The following is a 22,033-nucleotide window of genomic DNA, read 5'->3' as shown; positions in this document are numbered from 1 at the left end:
GAAACATTCAGGTTGAATTAGAACCTCTAGAGGGTGCAGAGAGGAGGTACATGATACAGGATTGATTCCCATAGACATTAGACATTAAGTAAAAACAGTTAAAATCTTCAGCTAAAAATTATGATTTATTTTAGCTTATATAGAAAGCTAAAAGGGCTGCTTGCCAGGTCAGGCGAGTACTTGAATTGTATGAAACATGATCCTAAGAGTATCCACTTTTATATGATAGATTGTGGTAAAACATCCTTTTAAAACCACGACTGTCACTACTGAATACAGACAACAGAAACAATGGGCAAATGAGACAGAATGCATAAAATAGTAAATAGTTTTATTCTGTTTTTTTTTTTTTTTTTAACCATGCCACCGAACACTGACGCATAGATTTGTGCCTGAATCCACACTGAGAAAACACTTTCACACACTGTGTTACAAAGCTGTAATGAAGAGGGATTTTACTGCACACATGGCAAGAAGAACAACCCTGATTGGATACCAGGTCGAGCTTTGATCTGGCCCTGAGGTAGACAGACATTGACATAATCTAAACAATGCTAATCACATCCTTCTAGGACACGTCAAATAAAAGGACATCTGCATTATCACAACATAGAAAGATCAAAGAAAAAACCCTTTTCAAACAAAAGTGCTCTATTTCTTTTGGTCCACCGAGGAAAACCATTTATAGTGCATGTTCATGTAGAATAGATGCAGTGAATGTGTTTTCATGGCACTGAGTGTTGTTGGCTACTTAAGGAGGCATTAGTTATGCCCAGAGACGCCAAGTTTTGCTATACACTCTGTTTTCATCCGAAGATCTCAGCCCATTGTCATTTTGAAGGGAACAATTTGAGACAAGCGTGTACTTTTACATCAAAATTGCTTGGAACTTGCATCAGAGTATCAGCCACTATCACAGTATGTTGCTTCCAGTTGCAATGTTCAGACAAAATGGATCTACATGGCAGTCTATCTTTAATTAAGTAACAATAAACAAACACCCAGAAACAACTACCAATAGCACAGACCCATGTACTCAAGCACATCAATGCTCTACTTATAAAAGAGGCACAAGGGAGGGATCTTAATCAAATCAGAGACTTATAAAACACACACACATTAAGATGTTTCTCAAATCATACCAAATGTAAACAGATAGCAAATTACTGTAATACAAAAATACGACATGTTTAAATCTATACGGCCTGTGTTAGGCTCACATAAGGGAATAACATACCATGACAGTTTGTACAGTACAGGTACACTACAACTGACAATAACCTGCCCATCGTGATTCAATGTCAGATTTTTTGAAATTTTTTGTCTACAAAAAACAAACAAAAAACACAACTTCTTTTCATGTTTTCTTCAATTTTCCTCTAGAAAATTCAGATTCTGTGATTTTTATAAGACATCTATATATAGTAATGATAAAAAAAAAAAAAAAAAACTGCACGTAAAAGCCAAGTTGAGGCTCTTCGGATTTTTTTCACACACTGTTTGACCATTTAAATTATGATGTTCGTTAGAAAATTACAACTACTGGTGAATCAATAATTTGCAGTAGGTTTGAAAACAAATGGTGGAAAATGAGGAGAGGTAGAGCTTGCTCTACTAGAAATCATCCCAAGAGACACCGACTGTGTGATGAGAACCAGCACATATTTGGTAACAAATAAACAACATATAAATAGCAAAATGTATTACATTGCAAGAGAAACTCAAATTGTAAGCCAGCTACCTCAAAACAATACAACCCACTGCAAGAAAGACAAGGCAATTAAAGAGATCAAGCTTATGAGGTCAAAATGTGGCAACCATTCAAGTAAAACATGCAGAAAACAAACAACTCCAAAATAACAATCCAACAGCAGAAAGAAAAACAAAAAAACAAAACAAAACTGAGAAGTCAAAGGAAATTACAAGAGAAAATGTTGCAAAGTTCAGCCAATCAAGCCTTCGTGGAATTATTTTCAACATCTACTGCACAATCATAGAAGACGACTTAGGCTGCCTGATGGTTTAGCAATCGATTGAAAAGCTTGTGCTACGAATACAGGTGAGCAGTCGCAGCCAGGGTGGTGTTGATTTTAACCATAGTGGATCTACAAGGAGACAGTTATTAACAAAACTGTGTCAAAACTGTGTGTGTGTGTGTGTGTGTGTGTGTGTGTGTGTGTGTGTGTGTGTGTGTGTGTGAGAGAGAGAGAGAGAGAGAGAGAGAGAGAGAGAGAGAGAGAGAGAGAGAGAGAGAGAACGCGCATCTGTGTATGTTTGTGTGCACTAGTCCTGAAAATTAAGTGTAACTATCAACAGCTTTGCTAATCAATTAATTTCAGTCATTTGCCAGGGAGAGATGCTAAATATTCACATGTTCTCTGCTTCTCGAACTGTGAGAATTGTTGCTTTTCTGTGTTATATCTTTGTAAACTGTGTATCTTTGGACTGGACTGTCAGTCGGACAAAACAGGTTATTTGAAGATGTCACCTTTCCACAACAATTTATCTCTTATTAGTAAAGATAATTTAGAATACACCTAATTAGTTGCAGCCCCAGTGTGTACACAAATCTGTACAGATGTTTGCATGTTTGTGTTGTCAGGTATCCATGAAGTGTTAGATTTTTTTTCAAACCCACAGAGAAACATTTTATCCTTAATTCAGTAACACTGGAGTTAACAAGGCTTTTACCCGACAGTGACTGTGTGTGTTTGTCAGACTGTGCGTGGGGTCCAAGTCCTGCTCAGACGTAACAGACGTACAGATAAGTCTTTTCAATCCTCCAGTCTGCCGGCACCTCCTCGGGTTTGTGGCCCTTCATGTGCTTCTGCATGGCGGCCAGGCTCGGGCAGAAGTCCTGGCAGATGGTGCACTGGTATGGAGACGCTCCATTGTGAGTGCGCAGGTGCTTGATCATAGCCGAGTAGTCTCTGGATCGTTGGTGACATAGTTTACACTCGAATGGCTTCTCACCTGAAAAATTCAACAATACAGCAATTAACCTTGTAGACCTGGACCTGTGTGTGTGTGTGTGTGTGTGTGTGTGTGTGTGTGTGTGCGCGTGTGTGTGTGTGTGTGTGTTTTCCTTTAATATTGGTATATTTGATATTGGTCAGTCATTGTCATCCACTACAAAGCAGGATTTAGTGTAACATCAGTGAGGTATAAGATAGCAGATAATTTAAATTATTAAATAATAATTATTAAATTATTGTTTAACAAAATGTAAGTTTTGTCTCGCTAAACCATTCAAACGTAGTTATTACGATTTATTGTATTTAATCTCATCCTCAATACAATTTTAATGTACCTTAATTTAGATGACATTTCTTTAGAAATAATATGGTACACCTTTGCCCATAGGAGTGAGTGTGAGTGTGAGTGGTAGTTTGTCTCTTTGTGGCCCTGTGATGGACTGGTGACCTGTCCAGGGTGTACCCCTGCCTTCCACCCAAAGAGAGCTGGGATAGGCTCCAGCAGATCCCTGGGACCCTGGTTAAGGAATAAGTGGGTATAGAAAATGGATGGATGGATGGACGGTACACCTTTGTACGACACACTGTCATTTTAGCTGCAAAAATAATTTAAAAATGTTATATATTTTTCATATATTTGATGTCATTGGTTCCCGTACAAGATGAAAGTCATAGATTCACTACTGTTTCTCTCATTATTATCTGACTTCCCTACCCTGTCTGTGGCAGTTGGTCCCAAGTCCATTATTCCTGTCAAACGCATGAATATGTAAAAATAATATATATACTTTTACTTTTAAGAAAGAACAAATAATTTCCTACGACACTTGAGCACTGTAGATTTGAGTACAAGTTACTTATAAGAAGTGGGTAGTGCCGTTATAGAGAACTTTCTTCTGCTGCCTGTTCATGCACATTCAGTGAGTATCTACAGCAGCAGGACAGTGTCTGGGGAATTAGATTAAAATAAAAAGGTAGTGTTTATGATGCCATGTCAACCAGTAAAACCATGTGTTATGTTTTTATTTAAATGAATGGATTATATTAAAACTTGGCTATACAGATACTTGTTAGTAGGATAAATTCATTGTTCGATTTGGGTCTTTTGGTGGGATTTGTCAAATATAATGAACTGTATTACCAGCATTCTTCTTTCAACCATGGAGACACTGAATAACTGTTCAAAATCAGCCCTGTTAGCAGCACCACTGTATGTTTGTGTGCGCGCTCTCTGATCTCTCACCTGTGTGTACACGGTAGTGTGTCTCTAGCTGGTGTTTGAGGCTGAACCTTTTCCCACAGCCGTTGCACTCATAAGGCTTCTCTCCTGTGTGTATGCGTTTATGGCCCCTCAGCGTGCTGTCGTCTCTGAAGCAGCTCCCGCAGAATTCACACTCAAATGGGTGATCGCCTGAAAACGCAGTCGTGTGGAAACAACAGTCACAACACCAATGCATCCCATTATCGAAAGAAGCATTAAAGGCCAACTTTTTCCTCCACATGACATAGTATAGTGCATACGGAGTTACATAGGTCAAATAGTCACGCAGTTCTTTCTGAACATGCATATCAACGGGGAAATAATGTGCTTTCAGACGTTGCTAATGTTATGACATGAGGACACTCCTCTTGGCTGTCTGCTAAAAGCTAATAAAACTCCTCCAGGCATGTGCTGCTCTGTTCTCTATACTGTAGTTAATCTATTTCTCTCCTAGGCTGAGGGTTTGACTCATCTCCAATGACCTATGTGCCTCATTATCTCAGTGTCCACAGCAACAGCCAAGTCAGAGGATACATTGCTCTCCTCATTACAGGCCGATTCTCCCCAATCCCCCACCCCACTGTGGAGCAGATGACATTTACAAAATGTTACTTCCAAGCAGAATGGCATACAAACAAGATACGCTGCCATGGCCAAAACTCCCTTCACTTCTGTCTCTTCACATCAATTATGTATTTCTCCTGTCTAGACATCAAGTCATTCTGACAGCTCGGAGTGTTATTTAAGGTAAAAGAAGAAAGGGGGACATCTTTTCAGTAAATATCTCTCCGTCTCCTGCGGCACTAAGACTCACCCTCGGTAGAACACACAGACAAGTCATTTCCATTTGCTTTTCCTTCAATATTTATTTGGGTTTCCTCTATCATTTTGGGTGAACCACACTAGAACTGACAGCCGTGAATTGCAGAAGCCCAAAGGCTGTCTAAGAACCCAAAATATAAACAGGATGAAATTGCCCAAAATATGCACCGGCCATAACGGTACAGTGCTGTCATCAGAGAGGTGAGTCATCTTATAGAGAAGGAGAAAGAAGGAGAGGATGCATGCAAATTGACTAAAAGCCTAAAGCCAATAACCTAAGGAAATTAACCCATATACAAAAATAAATACAGCTGTCTTTCTCTCTGTCTCAACACATGCATGCTTTTGACAGCGAACGTTTGTTTTATGACAGGACTTAACACTGTAGACGATGATGATTGTGCAAATGGTCCGTGTCTTACCCGTGTGCGAGCGTAAGTGTCTTTTAAGGGTAGTGTGGCTGGGGAAGGGGCGCTCACAGTGGCTGCAGATGTAGCTGTGCATGCCTGCATGGACCTCCATGTGCTGCTGCAGGGCCTTCTGGGTCTGGAAGCGCTTTGCACACAGCAGACAGAACACCGCCATGTCAGTCCCTGGAGAACGCACAACACACAGACGCAGTTATTTCAGTACCATACACAGACAGGGCCTTACAAGTGAGGAAACTGGGTCACTTCAACTTTGTGAGTCCTCTGAGGGAGAAGCTTCTTTCAAAGAGCAAGTGCCTCTACCTAAACTAACTCCCCTAAAAGCCCAGAGGCACTTTCAACTGTGGATCTTTATACATTCTATTTTAAACCACTAAAGTCATTGTTTTCTTTAAGAATTTCCCACACAATGCACAGCATGCCAATCACACAATCAATGGCTCCTTCCTGGTATGTTAGATGTGTAATTATTCTCTTCATTCCCCATCAGGAGTCAGCTCCAGCCTGTGAAGTCCTCTGTCTCTGTGCTCAGAGTGGCTGATAGTAGCTCCACCCTAAATGATGCCTACACTATGCGCTATGTGCAGAATGTTAAGTAGTGATATCAAGCCATTAAAGACAGGACTGCAGGAAAAAACACAATCCAGTTTAATCCTGTGTGTGTGACCTGGCATCTCTTTGGGGCTGCTTTCCTGTTGCACAGAGTGTGGGGAGGAATACAGATACAGAGTCGCTGGCAGGGTAGTTTAAGTCAAAATGGCTATGTGAAGAAGATCCATTGGCTGTCATACAGTCAACACTTGATCTACAGGCTGTGTACGCCAGCACTCACATCCATTCTGGCATTCACACCAATGCAAATTCATATGTGTGATAGGTCTGAGGGACTGGTTAATCTGCTGCATTGGACATAATGTGCATGTCCTGGAGATGGAGGCTTTAATGTGAGATTATGAGGTCCTTATTTCTCTGTCTGCTCAGGTTGCAGATCATTTACAATGCTAGCAGGTCCCATTGCTCCTGACTCAGATTCAATCAGACATCTCCAGCGGAGGATCATTAGTAAACAGAGGACTGTGCCAGCACTTCATTGGAATTCAAGTGGGGTTGCTGTGTCGCATTTAAAATGCAGTCTGATGAGGTCCACTAAATCAAATCATTTGTTACTGTTATTGAAGTGCCTTGAGGCAACTGGCAATTAAATTGGAATTAACGCAGGGAAAGGGATACAGCACACTCATACTAAGAGGGAAGAGTGTCAGACACTTGCTTTAGGTTCAATCAAGTTAACAGACAAGCCTGTTCAAAGTAGAAATAAAAAGAAACAAATCAAGCAAATTCATATTTTTCAGGGATAAATCAGGAACATTCACCGTGTATTGTTTACTAATCCACGCATCACACTTTGTTCAAACAAAGCAGCCATGTTTTTTTTTTAACATTTCACAGATAAGTACAATTTGGCATAGATGCGCAAAGCCTCTTCCTTGAAATTACGGTGCTTCTTTTCGAACCTTATTTTGAAATGTTCGCTCCAAAACAGCATTAATACAACTGATCATTTGTAATCATTACTAGAAAGAAGGCAGGATGAAAGACATTCCCTGATGTTAACAATCCTGCAGGGAAGCGATCTGGTGGAATGAACTGCACCTGTTCAGAAGCTTTAGTCTGTGGACTTTTGCACAAAAGACACACAATGAGGTTCAGGCCCTCATTGACCAAGCCCATTAGTCATAGGCTCCTCACACAACAATTACAATCACTGTCTTTATGCTGTCACCTAATGACCAAGGCCCTTTCTCACCCACGGATCACAATATTTTAGTTGAAGACAAAAGACCCTCCATTCTCAACGCCTCTGCACTCTCCCCACTCCCCTTATCCGCTGACCATACAGGAAATCTTTTCACTGTCTCTAACCAGCTTCACTTTCTCCCTGACTCATGCCTAACTAATGCCAGGACACTATGCACTGTGCAACAGTAGAGTCTGAATAATGATCCATCTAAAAATGGCTAAAGACATTTAAGAAGCACAGATCGCAGTCTCTGCGTGACCTGTGATGTGGAGCCTTGATCCACATTAACCAGTTTCTGATGTAGTATTTGCTGCAGCCAGCAGGGGGAGTGCTTTCTGTTCCACTGCGTCCAGCTTAGTTTAGCTGCCAGCAAAGCAGAGAAGGGCCCTCAACCAACTGAATAACATATTATCCACCTTGTACATACTTCAAGGCTACTTTAATTATCCTCTATCCACTCACTCTTTATCTACTATCACGTAACCTAAATGGCCATTTCAGTGCAGCCTGCATGCTTTGTCTGCTCTGAAATGTTAACATCTTATGTACTTTATGGAGGTAAACCGTTACTGTGATACACTCACAGATGAATATCCTGATCCTCGTGTCACCAGCAATCCTGAAACTTGAGTTAGGAAATATGACAAATATTCCGTCACAAGAATCTCACTCTTGATCTCAGGCTGACACGCGCTGACAACAGCTCAGCAGTCGTTTTCGATTTTATTCTGCGCAACTGACGCTGAAAATAAAAATAACAAATAATATCTTGAAGTGTAAACAAAAACCTTTGGAGGCAAGGAAGTGCTTGTATGTGTTAGTGGTGGCATTTCGCCTCGCTGTGCTCTGTTAACTTTTCAGACAAAAAAGGATTTGCAGTTGTAGAGTTTTCCAGTAAGCTTTGGTAATAAGTGCAGAGGAGCTTTTTTATGAGAGAATAAGCCCTAAAGTTGGCTGACATTGCCCCCTGCATTCTCACCCTTAACCAGACAATGGGCCTGGGGTTTTGGTTTTAAGGCACTGGATGACCCCCTGACCCATGCCCTCAATGGGGCAAATACCATGTAATCAGTGGTATTCCTCAAAGGCTGGAGAGTTGACTGAGCATTGTGTTTACTGGGAGGGAGCCTTAGTGGGAATAATGATTTACTTTGCAAGTACTTCAGCTGTGGTGCAGAGAATATAAACATTTACTGTGCATTATATTACTGAGCTGCTTGTCTAATGCACAATTAGGTTTGTAATTCAGGACGGTTTGAGGTTGTTATGCTATTTCAGCATATCGCGACTAAGACGATGTGTATGCTCAAGTGATTTAACATGGTCTGCCTTCATACATCTGCCACTTATTCAGTCCAACTGAGGTGGGAGCCAGCCAGGCTCTCACGCTGCCTAAGAAACAAAACCATGTGTCTAGGCAACCAGATAGGATCATGGTCCTTGTTGGGGTGAAGTGTTCAAGCTAATCCCTTCATTCACAAATAAGCACAGCCTGTTTCTTTTCAAGCTGCAAACAAAAGTTTTCCCACCCTGAGAATCTGGGAGTAAACCCACTGCAAATTGAACAAGAGATTGTATTCAGTGATGACCACAAATCTATATAATTTCTTCTGTGTTAATCTTAACTTTAGTGTCCATTGCCCACCAATTATACTGATGGATTAGGGAGTTGTTTTGCTTTATATTTCCTAAACCTTATAGAAACAAAACTTCTCATTTGGACTGTTATTTTGTAAATCATTAAATACCAGTGGAATTTGATCTGTTAAGGTATTTGTTTTAGTAAATAGTGAATGACAGCCAAGTCAAAGCAGAACAAATCTGCTGCTGCTACACAATTTACAATATTAACCTCACGGTTGCTTATGTCCACTAACTGGAGAAGGCAACATGAAGACACCTTGAAGTATGTCATCAGGTCCTGCTCAAATATAGTGTGCTCACTGTCTGCTGGCTCACTGATATCACCCAGTTAAATATACACAGTTGTGCAGGACACATTATGTGCTAGACCTCACATGACCCTGTGCATTCATACTACTCTATGTGTTCATGCAGACAGCCCCCTGTAGATGTAGCAGCTTAAGAAGCACATACAAAAACACTACAGTACCTTAAACAACCCTGGGTGCTCATCAGTAGACTGCTAATCTACTCGAGTGAGGAACAACCGACTCAATAATTAATGCAACAAGAGATACGTTGCTCGTGTTTAACCACCATTCCATGGACCGGTTCATTGAGGTCACACATTGTTTCATTTGCCTCAATTCCCAAATGTTTACAATTATTTCTGTCTACTGTGTTCTCTTTGTCACTGACATCCCTGAGTTTTCCTTACACTCAACGCAAATAAATAATGGGTACACACTGGCCAAACGGAGCACAGTTCATTGTAGATTAGGGTTTATGTATGAATTACAACTGGGTTATTAATATGAACATGCAGTATGATGACAGACACGCAAATAAGGCAAGCTAAAAGGTCTGCAATAAGAGGGCTGCATTATAAAGCCTGGGCTGCATCTGAATGGACTACAGGACTGTTTAATTAGGGCTCGGACAGACGGTAATATTATTCACTTGATGAAGCAGCCTGTAATGTGTGAAAACCGTGCAGCTGCTGAGAGTACACAAAGGCAGCACTTGCCTTTGCCTTGAAGACTAGGTGGCAAAATGGTCAGCCTGTAAGGTCTTAAACATACTGTATACAGTCTTCCTGCCTACTGTAGATTATCTGCATTCTTGGGTTTCCAAAATCAAAAGCTTTGTGGCCCCAGAGTTTTGACTCCAAAACAAACCCCTTGGTTGTAAGAGCAATTCAGAGACAGATCCATTCTTTTATTTTGGGCACTGACAAGTAGGTCAGAGGAGACTATGACAGCACTGCGGTGAGGAGTAAACAGCAGCACATGATGTTGTTTTCCTCTCAGTTCTGGCATCCAACACCAGCAGCAATCCTCTTGCCCTCAGGAAGTCCTCACATACCCCTACCCCCTTCCCTTCCCACAGTCCATTCTACCCCTACCCCCCTCTTTGATCTCTAACTTCAGCAACCCACGGCCATTCACCTCTGACATATCAAAATGGCTAAAGAGACTTTCACTGTAAAATAGTCTTGAGGCCAACATTGCCAAATTGCTTCAGAGCAAGGTCTCCCAAAAGTAGCATTCTTTCCTCTCCAGGAGGTGGACAACAGTGTTGCAGCTGCTGAGGTCTGACAAGTGTTAATCTGCTAAGAGGAAACTCATGTGGCTCACTGGTTGTGCCACATGGTAAATTAACGCTGCGCCATTGGCGCTGAACACTAAAAGATCCTGTGTATTTTTAGGAGAAATAAAATAGGTGATATTTAATACATGGAGTTAGATAATTGTAACTTTAGCACTGCTGATTCCGTTTCTACAGCTCCTGTCATAGGCTATGAAAGCTATAGTAAAAGTCCATACAAATGGTCATGCATCTCAACAGGCCAAGCTGAGATCATGACAAAATGAGAGAGTAATGCCCTCCTCTGCCCTGCTCTCGATACTCTGCCAAGCTGAAACAGAGCTTTGGATGTTTACAACTCAGGGAGATGAAGGTAGAAACTTCTGGGCATCATTAACACCCTTCCATGTCCCCATCCATTAACTATTTATACTGTGTGTGCCACCTGGAGTTACAGTTACATGCCAATGCTCTGGAGAGGGTTATCACCTTTCTCTGACAGTAGCAGAAAAGGTGTGGATTCAGACACTGTCAGGCATGGGTACCGTCTGACAACAATGCCACTGTTTTTCACAGTTAGAGTTTTGAGACAAACACGTGCTGTTAAGTCTTTCACACTCTAAGCTAATGGGACAAAAGAGAAAAGAACCACTACATTACAAAGCTTACTTACAGTAGAAAGGCTTTATAGGTTGTCAGTGATGGCTTTATCAATGGCAATAAACTAGATGTTAATGCTCTAAGACCGACATTAAGCTGACAGAGAATTCACTGGGCTGTAGGTTCATTTGTGGTAGTTGGTGTCTTAAATTATTAGAAAAATGGAAAACAAGGTTTTTGGATTGTATTTACTTCAGGGCTGCAACTAACTAAATGACTTTGATTAACTGTTAAGTTCTTAAATAATTTGATCTCCTAAATGCTAGACAAAGTCAAAGACAAAAAATGTCCATCACGATTTTCCACGTCATGTCTTTGTAGTGTCCGATTTGTCCAACAGTCCAAAAACAATTTATTTTTCTACTGTAGAAGGCTATGGACACAGCACTTAATACTGTTAGCCGAACAGGATTGAGGGTTTCAATCCTTCTCAAAACTGGGTGGCTCTAAATTGCCTCTATGTGTGAATGTGAGTGTTAGTATTTGTCTGTTTCTGTGTATCAGCCCTGTGATAGACTGGCAGTTTTTCCACTGTGGACCCTGGTGTCCAGTGACCCAGGATGTTCCAGAATAAGTGGTAGATGATGGATAGATGGATGGACAAGAATTATGATAAATCTGTTTATGTATTTATCAAAAATAGGTGCTGACAGTTGACTAATTGATGAATCAAGTGTTAAAATAAAGCAACAGTCTTTAAACTATATAGTGTGTGTACATATGTAAGATGGAAAATATAACATATATTATTATGATTTTTATTATGGTTTTAGATTTATGTATTTTATTATCTTTTACGTATCAACAAAGCTGATAAAGTATTAATTACTAACCATCAATAAAATCCTTACTGACAACATATAAACTCTTAATAAAGTTTAGTTTAATACTGTTATCAAATATAATAACACCCATGAGTCTGATGATAATCAATTCAAATAAAAAATAGTACTCTTAAAGACATTAGTTTTGACTTTGGGACTTCTTATGTCATCTGTAAAGTTTTTATTTTCATTTTCCTTTCCCCTCCTTCTTTCTGTAAAGCTCTCTACCTTCTGCTTTGAAAAGTGCAACAGACCTCTGTCTGCTTGTGACTAATAATATCGAATGTCGATTGATTTTAAGAAATGTTAATGACTTCAGGTCCTCAGAGGGGATGTTCCAAATTCTAAGAGCCCAGATTACAAGTCATAAGTCACTTTATAGTTTGTGCAGTCTCTCAGCCAAAACGACACAATTTAAAAAAGCTGCTAATGCCAGACATGAAAACATTTAATGATTTTTGATTGATTTTAATGATCACAGAAACAGACAAAAGGTGTTTGTGTGCAAGATGAATAATTCCAGTCTCTATCAGAGAGGAGGTGAGAATAGTATGTCTGCGAAACTGTAATTCTGGTGCTGTAAAGCTATGGCTGTGGCAAAGTGGCATGCAGTGGGCCTGGATGCCAGGAGATATTAGTGGGTGACATGTGAGAGGCCCTCCCACCTCTTTGTTGATAAATTATGAAGCATCATGACAGGAACAGTTTAACTCAGCCAGCATGACAAGCAAGTTTAGACCCATGATCACAAGTTCTGTAGTCACGGCTTACTCAACAGCTCGGTGCACGCTGTCCAAGTTAAACATAATGTGTGCGTGTGTCAGTGTCTGCTAGCATGTGTGTGATGGGTGGAGGGGAGGGTGTTAGTGCATGCACACATTTTAACGTACCTGTGTGTGTTTGTCTGTGGGCTTCCAGAGCATCCTCTGAGGCGAATGTTGCTCCACACTGATCACACACCAGCGCCTCCGCAGGAGCTGTAGATGAAATCAAATTCAAAGGAATGTATTTTGATCAGACATAAGCACAAATGTGTCATTGTATAGACAGTCAGGTAATTTTGCATTTAAAAACACCTGTGGAAAAAGCAAAAAGAGAGAAGAACAAAGACGCTTTATTGCAAAAGTCACCAAAAAAAACCTTGCTTGTCAGACGCATGTGCTTTTCAGGTGTTAACACAAGGAAGCAAATGCGCAGAGAACAATGGAGCAGAGGAAAGTGCCATAAAAATACAACTCACGACAAACAAAAGCGCCAGACAGGGCGCAATGGCCCTTCTTCTTCACAAAAAAGAGCCGCGCTGAAGAGTTTTATTTACCGTGTTATCAGTCTCTGAACAGTGAGAGACTGTCTGCCTGAGAGGCCACAGAAGGACTGGGTGTTCTCTCTACAGCAGACGCTTCCCGCCTGCGGCACATCCCTTTATCAAAAAAACACTTCAGAGTCAACACCCCAAATCCCATCGCATACACTGTAACTACAGTTCCCAGTTCACCTTTGGAATGCCCTTGTCTATTGTGATGAAGCCATGAAAGAGATAAGTATGCATACTGCTTGCAGAAACATTCGCTCCTTGTTCTGCACTCACCTCACACCTGCACAGACAGACACATAGGACAGATATTCACACGCAGACACACACACACACACAGCTGTTTGGATGTGGGCTGGCTCGCAGAGAGATGTAAATCGGTTGCAGATCCATACTGGCCCAGGGCTCATTCACTGATCTATTTTCTGCTCAGCTGGCTTTAAATGAAGTTAAAATGACTCATTAAAACACCCACAAGCTTTGGGAACTCTGAGCGCTACAGCCTAAATGTGGTCCTCTTTCAACTCTTACGATGCCTCTGTGCACAGACACTGTGCCACGGTTCCCAGTGCTGCACACAAATAACAAAAAGCCTCAATCTGTTCATTTCTAAAAACAACAGTTTTTGAAAACAAACTGTTACTGTTTTGGAACGGAGAATTTTGTTACACAGCACAAAACTAAAACTTGGTTGAGAGTAGTCTTACATAGTCATAACACTGAAGAAGTATTGTAGATCCTGATGTTGTGTGACGCTGTCCAGTGTGGTGTGTTGTGTTGTGTGAGATTGTGTGATAAGGGAAGAAGAGAACATAGTGCATTGTCTTGTGCAGTCAAAGGCACGGAGTGTGCTCTCATCCATAAACCATCAAACTGTCTCCAGACGCGGCTGCAATCGTCCTCCATCAAAACACTTTGTCTGGCATACCAAAATAAGAGCCAGCATCGAGCTGAATACCAAATCAGCCCATTAGAGCAGTGGAGCACTCGCTCCTTAGCAACCAGCAGGATCTAAGGCTGCTATACTGAAATACACAGTGACAAAGAAATGAGATCCACATCTTTTTTTTTTCCCCTTTTTTGTAGTATTATGGGTTGACACGTTGAGGTGGGGGGAGTTTATGCAAAAATTTGATTTAGGTTACAGGTGCTGCTGTTCCAGATGTCAGTAAGAATTGAAAATCAAAGTGTGTTGTTGAGGGCTAAGAACGATACAAGACAGCGTGTATGTTTAGGGTTATGCAGCGGGTATAGAAGAGGGGAGGGGAAAAAAAAAAGGACGACTCAGGTGAAGTTTAAAGAAGCAGGTTCTCTCTCATCTGTCAGCAGTATGTCATTCCCAAGCAAGGGACCTCACCTTGTCTATACACATATTCCAACTGAGGTTTCTGTTTTAGTTTCATTTTTAGTCCATGATCCCCCCCCTCCCCGCACACACACCCCGCCCTCTGCTCCTCTTTCTCTATTTTGGATAAAGTAGCTGGGAGAGCAGTCAGGTCTGATTAAGTCTGCATTTGGGTACAGTGTGTTCCTGGACACACATCTGCGAGCGAGCCATCACACACGCTTCAGAACACTGGCAGAACACCCAGGCCTGCCGGCAGCTGATGATGTCATCACTCAGAAGGGGCAGAGCTGGCGAGCTGCCAGAGTCTCCGAAAAACACAGAAACGATTCAAACGGAGAGAGATTAGAGAGAGACGGAGAGGAGAGAGAGAGAGGGAGAGGTACACAGACCTAAGCATGGAAAAGAAAGCATGATCCAAGTATTCGGAGCAGCACTAACTGAGAGGAGGAGGAGAGGGGGGGGGGGGGGGGGGGGTTGTAGTACGAACAGGTGCATTTTAAAGGCCGCACTATCAAGAGGTTTCATAAGTACTGTATATTAAGAAATGGGAACGTGAGAGTTATTGAGTACCTGTGTGAGATAGCATGTGCATTCTGAGCCGCATGCTGTCCTGGAAGTGTTTGCCACAGTACTCGCAGCCGTGGCCCTTCTCCTCGTTGTGCCGCCTCCTGTGGAAAAACAAACACTAACGTGAGCATGTTAGCGGAGACGAGAGCAGAGAGAGGGGAACACACTGCAATAATAAACGGATCTCGTTTCTGCGCCTTTTTCAAGTAAGATCTCCCAAACCCAGAAGCATCATTGTCCTCGTAACAAGAGGAGCATGTTTTAATTCCAGCAAGAATCCCTCGCTGAATGCAACATCATTAGTGTAAGAGGCCCTTGGAGTTCTGAATCACAATGCATGAATGCTAACAGAACACAGACAATAGGATATCTGGCTAATTTCAGAGTGCAGACATACGCGTGCCTCCACCCGCCAGCAATGCAAGACACTGGGCACACAGACACACACACACACATGTGCACGCAAACTCATGCCCAACATAACATGCACACACATACACTTCTCCTGTAACTGCAATGAAAAGGAGAAAAAAATGATTCGCTGAAGATGAGCCGGCAGCAAAACCTATCATATCATATCACACACATCCAAGCATGCAAGGCATCTGTACTGCTATCCTTATATCACCCCGCTAACTGCAGAGCAAACAGTCCACGCTTAAACACAGTCCGTGGTCAAAATAAATGAGTCTTTAGATGTAATTTAGCACATGTGAAATCAACATGAAGTGAATTATTTTGCAGCACTGACAGCATTTTGGATTTTTACTGCAAGACAGACGATTTGATTGACATTTAATGATAGTTTACTTTTCATTCATTCATGTGAGACTTAAAGCGTTTATTCTGATTATGTCCCAGCAGTCTGAAGTGTGAACCATGCAAACATCATGCCTGTATTTTTTCTCTACACTGTTAACTATATAACAAAATGGAAAAGGATAGAGTGTCCTTTTGGCCCGGGGGTTTAGAACACTTGTCGTGTAATCACAGTGTTCCCAGTCTGAAGCCAGTAGGGGGGACATTTGTTGCATTGCATTTCCCCATCTCTCCCTTTATTTCCTGTCTCCTCTTCGCAGTCATAAAACATATCTGCAAATGCAAATGCAAAAAATTCAAAAAAAAAAAAAAAAACCCCAAAAACATGAAAATAGATTCTGATAATTTTACTTTCTTAAAAATATTCCATGATTAAATTATAATAATAATTTTAAGTACATTAATTTAAGGATGCTGAAAACATGAGGTGCTTTTTAGTTTTATTAACTTAGCTCTCATCACCTGCTATGCTATAGTTTGAATTTTGTAATGTCTACCTCATTTCAGGCAGAAGAAAAATATCAAATGTCCTAATTTAGAGCACAATTTTAGTATTTTCTTGTAACAAAACTGCTTGAGCAAAACTTCTAAACCAAATCTGTGTATAGCTTTTCATACCACAGCTGTGCTGGGGGATACTTCTTTAACAACTCTAGAAAATGTCAACCTGCAGACCAGGTGTCTGCTCAGTGACCTGGTTACAAACCTACAGCAATTTCATTACATCCTCAAGCTGTGCCACCAATACAACTCCTTCATCCTGCGGACATCCGCCTGTCTCCATGAGTAAGCAACGCGCATCACTAAATATCCCACAGGAAGCTGTGTTTCACTGGGCGGTTTCAACACAACTCGAGAGTGGCACACGGCTGAAATGTCAGCCACAGGCGCCAACTGGGGAAAAAACTGCGTTAGCTGCATGTTAGGACGTTGGGCTCACAGACTGTCTTGTTTCTAACGATTAGTGATGAGTCAAACACTGCCAAGCACACACAATTATCTCATCTGCAAACATCTGCAATCAAGTTAATGAGAATTGTCATTACGCTAGTTGGTAAGTTTGTGTTTACAATGACAAAACACAAACTGACAGACTCATAAATAAAGGAGAAATAGACAAAAAAAAAAACATGAATACAGAAACATGAAGTTATCATCATCTAACTAGAGTGTCCAGCCTGGTCCCCGCTGAGCAGCATCTCTCTGCTGAAGCAAAGGAATGCATATCAAACAGCGTAGGAGACAGCATGTTGTTTGAGGCGCATGTCTCCACAAATAATCAAACAAAATTTAGAAAATGAGGCTTTGTAAATACCAGCGTCTTGTGACACCGGTGCCTGTTTATATCAAATCCCTCACAAAGACCCGATTCAGAACTTCCCGACACATCTCACTGTTAAGGCATGAGTGCAGGTGTCTCTGAGAATAAATTAACATATTTATTGTTGCTTCTTCCAGCTTTTAGCTCTCTGAGTATTTTAACATGTTGGATGGGGGGGGGGGGGGACTCCTGAAGACCAAGAAACGATTTAATTCACAAGACACGTGTCCAATGATTTTCCTAACAGCATAATCAGCTACTTAGCTTACATCCATCATACTGCAGAAGCACACCTGCACCTGCAAATCCCTTACATCTTTCATTAGACGTAACACATGTATCAGTAAAAATGTGTAGCAGAGCGTAGCTGTCACTGAGACCTTTTTCTTTAGGTATTAATGATTGTTTGTTAGCGTTTGGATCCCATTTTGAAACCAAAATAGATTTGATATATGCTGCAATGATAAGATCGACGTTATTCATCCCCAAAGCAGAAATTCAGGACTGTATGAAAAAAAAATTGTGGCACTGATGAATATTTGTTTATTTACCTGTGCTGCTCCATGGCCTGTCTGCTGTGCAGCTGAAGCCCACACTCGCCACAACACTGCTGGCCTTGAGCCTGGCCCTCGTGCCTCATCCCTGCTGCGAACTGGCCCAGCCGGCTGAGGAGCTCCCTGTGCAGTAAGCCCTGGTGCAGCAGGCCGCTGTAGGCTCTTGGGTCCAGCGGCACGCCCAGGGACGGGGCCACTGAAACGGACACTGGCAGCATCCCCTCCCCTGTGTGGTTGGAGGGCACAGAGTATATGGAGGCCAGATGTTTCTCAGCTATCCCGGGGAAACAGTCAAGAGAGTTTCCTACCACTTGTCCTCCATCTTCGGGGCCTGTGTGCAGCTCTCGAGCGCTGGTGATAACGCTGCTTCTCAGTGGCGTCCCTGGGCCCTCGTCCCTGGGCTGATCTGACACGCAGCTTCCCTCCCCAGCGCTGGAGGACCTGCCTTCACAGCCATTGGCTTCATCCACCTGCATGCTTTCTGACTTTATACTTGTGGCAGGATCTAGAGATGAGGGCTGGGATAACTCTGCACTCTCGTACTGAGGCTGCTGGGAGCTTTCCATTTCAACCTCTGTGTCCAGCCTGGGGCTCGATTTAGGACCCACCTCGGGATCTGGACCAGGAGAGCTCCTCTCTGTCATGTGGTACAGTGCCAGGTGGTGTAGGGCAGTTGGGGAAGTGTAGCTGGGTTCGTCCTGAATGGAATGCTTCTTGGACATCAATATGTGCCTCCAGTGCCTGGCCCGGCTGTGGTCGCTGTGGTCTCCGGAGCTCCTCACCGCCACCTCCTCGCTCTCCTCTGCCTGGATGGTTTCCAGCACCTTCAGGCACTGTTCCTCCAGGTACTCAATCTCCAGGATCTCTGCGGCGTACAACAGGTCATCCAGGTCCTCGGCCGTGGCCTGGAGGGACGCGGTGTAGGCGTACTCCAGGATCTGCTGGAAGGTCTTAGGGGACAGGAAGTCCAGGGCGTAGCGCAGGCTGCTGCGGTGGAACAAGATCTCAAACATTTTGCTGGTGCAGGCCAGGACGGTGCGGTGCGCTGGGAACTCCTGGCCATCCACCGTGATGATGACATCACACAAGGTGCCGGTCAGACGCATCTGATTGGCCCGTTGCAGAAGCGTGCTGGGGTGAGTGGGATTGTGGAGCTGGAGCACACCCATGTTTGTCAGACCCGTATCCAACCGGACCTTTGCTGAGCCCACGCATGAGGTGTGGCTGGTCTGCCTGCTTCACTTGTCTTCAGCTGGTTGTAGGGCTGTTTGGGTGGAAAGAGTAGAGGGGGGAAGGAGAGATGTGTGTGTGTGTTTTGGGGGGGGGGGGGGGGGGGGGGGGTATGGGTCATTAGAGCCTGACTCACTTACAATGTGGAATAAAAGACAGTTAATTATACTCCAGAGCACACTTTCAACTTGGCTCAATCAATAGGATTTTTTAATAATTAAAAAAAAAAAAAAAGGGCACCGAAATATAATTCAATGAAATATAAACGCCAGCGTGATTTCTTCAGAGGTTTTATTTCATGCGCCCTACATGTTTATTTATTTGAATTAAGAACCAAAGGCAGACAACAGGTCGATGAGCCAAAGCAACAGTTTCCACTGCAGGTGATTAGTCTGGGGTCTCGTTGAGAGCGGTCACGTCGCTGTAATAACGTCTGCATACTGAGAGGTGACGGTTCAATTTATCAAGCTGCTCACACACACACCTACGCACACACACAAATACACAGACGCGCGCGCACTCTCTCTCTGTCTCTCTCACACACACACACAAATATATGCGCGCGCACACATACACACACACACACACATGCCCTCAACAGGTAGGTCTGCTGTTAACAAACGCCTTGAAGCGCTCATCAGTTCATTTAGGCTGCGCACGTTCATGGTTGTCTGCGTGAGAGACAGTCACGCGCCCTGCGCTAAAAAGCCTCCAAGTAAGTTACCAAAACTCTCCAACAGCACGAAAGCGCGCAAACGAAGCGGCCGCTCAGTGCGTTGAAACGCCCGATCGAGCGTCCGAGCGAGCGGCTGGGCTCTGCCTGCTGCTCAGCCTGGTGCGACCACTCAGCGGTGCCGACGGGCCGCATCCTCAACTAGCCGCAAACCCCGGAGCGCATCAGGTGCACACGCACACAAATCCACCTCTTATCATCATCCAGGTCCCTTGCGACAAAACGAGCGCTCGGTACGCGCTCATTCAACCGCGTGCACGGTGCGTGAGGGCACATCTGACAATAAAAGAAGCAGTTTATCCAAAACAGTGATAAACGCGGTGCAGACTGAGCTTCATCAAGTTTGTGAGATCCTCAATCAGGCTGCGAAGAAAAAAAAAACAACTTAGGTCGATTTGCACATGTCTGCTGCATGAAATTCTAACAGCATGTGCAAAACTGACTCTAATATAAATACTGACTGTAAAAATGAGTCCGACGCTGGAAAGTAGTTCATGGGAGCGGAATGACCCGAGTGAAACCGTGCGCAGAAATAATAAAAGTGTCGGCTGTCAGTTGTTCTTACCTCGGTCTCCTTAACGTCCTCCGCTGATTATCCAGGCAGCATCATGGTTACACATTTCACAGTACCCGCTCCAAACTCAGTCCTGCTCCAAGTAAGCAAATCATCAACCAGCCACCACAGTCAAAGCAGCAGGGGGGAAAAGAGACTTCCGGGGGCGGGGGGGACTTTCAAAATACGACCAGGCTTGCGCACCACATGTGGAACATGAGCGAGTTGGAGTGCTGGGATCAGAAGAACCATTACAGAAAGTATAATGAAGAGGACAAGTCAGTCTAAGAAATATCAATGTTGCAACAGAAATCGATGAATATTAAATAGGTCTAAAGTATTATGCTCAGAATTCAGCTGGGGATCTTTTTAATGCATGTCACCCCCTCTGCTCTCCTCGCTTCATGTGAGCTCTCCACTGTCTACTGAAGGTGAAAATGTCCTGACAATATTGGGGTAGAAGTACTGAGGTCAAGAATCTGTGCCCACCCAATGCGTCCCTAAAATAGTTTAAATAAGCACCTACCTTTATTGCAGATGTATTTAATTGGAATTACATTTAAATTGTCTTATTTGATTTACTAGTTAATTTAATTCTGCCTGCATTTTTATTCCGCACCCCTGGGAAAATATTTCAGACTTCTGGAGTAAAGAGGAAGTAAATTACAGCCTTGCAGCAAACAGACAAATGTTACTGTCAAATGTTTTTGCATTGTTCGTTAGTTATTTCAGGGAAATAAAAACAGTAATTGTGGAATGTAAATCTTACATATTCAAAAACCCTTTGCCTTTGCTGTTTGGGATAGAGGTGGAAATATTCTTTAGGGGTGTGGTAGTCAGTGACACAGGAAATGCTGCAGGGTTAGAGGGAAGAATAGATATTAGATATCAACCAATCAGTCAAGAAACTGAATCTGGAAAGATACTGGTTTCTACAACAGGACAGTGCACCAGTGCACACTTCAATACCCACCATGAACTACTTAAAGAAACACAAGCTGAAGCTTTTGGAACAGCCACCTGACAAAACTATCACAAAACTGTGGATGACCTGTGGATCTTAACAAACTGTGGGTCAAATCTGCCAAAGAGGAAGTTACTATGACGTAGCAGGATGTCCAAACTTCTGCCCATGCCACACATACTGTCCTGATTTATCTACATTTATTTCATTCATGAAATAAGAAGTAAGCATATTACTTCCCAAACTTTTACACTCAACTGTCCATGAGATAACCCTAAACACATGTAGCTGGTTGTGAATTTGGTATTTTGAATTGTTATGGTATTTTATTTTGTCGCACTGATTTGATTTTGCTAGGAATGACATCAATACAATGAAAAGACATTCTGTACTCTGGCCACATGTTGATATATTTGCTGTTCTGCTGTAAAAGCCGATCGTTCACTTTTCCTCCCAGTGCACCGATTTCTACTTTTGCTCTCTTACTTTGAAGGCCACATCACCTGTCTTCCTGTATCCTAATGGCTCTGTGCTGCTCAATTGACTGGCAACAAATCATCACAGGAGACGTCACGGCGCTGACTGATCGCCCTCTGCTCCTCGTCTCTCCATCAGGGCTGTGATCAGAGACGTCTACAGGGCAACCCGAAC

The 22,033-nt window shown here is 42.7% G+C and overlaps 1 protein-coding gene across 1 annotated transcript; it reads right to left on the bottom strand.

Annotated features, from left to right (window-relative positions):
- Window positions 1-1,460: 1,460 nt before the first annotated feature.
- Window positions 1,461-20,545, bottom strand: zbtb16b (zinc finger and BTB domain containing 16b). The gene is made up of 7 exons (XM_026319448.1): window positions 20,431-20,545; window positions 17,900-19,166; window positions 15,212-15,309; window positions 12,872-12,958; window positions 5,481-5,651; window positions 4,219-4,386; window positions 1,461-2,973 (listed from the first exon to the last, which is right to left on the bottom strand). Exons 2-7 carry the CDS (start codon window positions 19,069-19,071, stop codon window positions 2,744-2,746), a joined length of 1,926 nt encoding a protein of 641 aa, XP_026175233.1. The 5' UTR covers window positions 19,072-19,166; window positions 20,431-20,545; the 3' UTR covers window positions 1,461-2,743.
- Between the last annotated feature and the right edge of the window lie 1,488 nt (window positions 20,546-22,033).

The sequence above is a fragment of the Mastacembelus armatus genome, chromosome 13, assembly GCF_900324485.2.
Source record: "Mastacembelus armatus chromosome 13, fMasArm1.2, whole genome shotgun sequence".
Taxonomy (NCBI): Eukaryota; Metazoa; Chordata; class Actinopteri; order Synbranchiformes; family Mastacembelidae; genus Mastacembelus; species Mastacembelus armatus.
Note: the sequence above shows the minus strand (reverse complement) of the source record. Positions and strands in the feature narration are given on the sequence as shown.

Excerpts from the sequence above, each read along its gene's own strand:
- zbtb16b (XM_026319448.1), bottom strand. The coding sequence starts at position 19,071 with ATGGGTGTGCTCCAGCTCCACAATCCCACTCACCCCAGCACGCTTCTG. Across the intron at positions 12,959-15,211 it reads GCACATGCTATCTCACACAG|CTCCTGCGGAGGCGCTGGTG; the intron begins GTACTCAATAAC and ends TTTCATCTACAG. Across the intron at positions 2,974-4,218 it reads ACACTACCGTGTACACACAG|GTGAGAAGCCATTCGAGTGT; the intron begins GTGAGAGATCAG and ends TGAATTTTTCAG.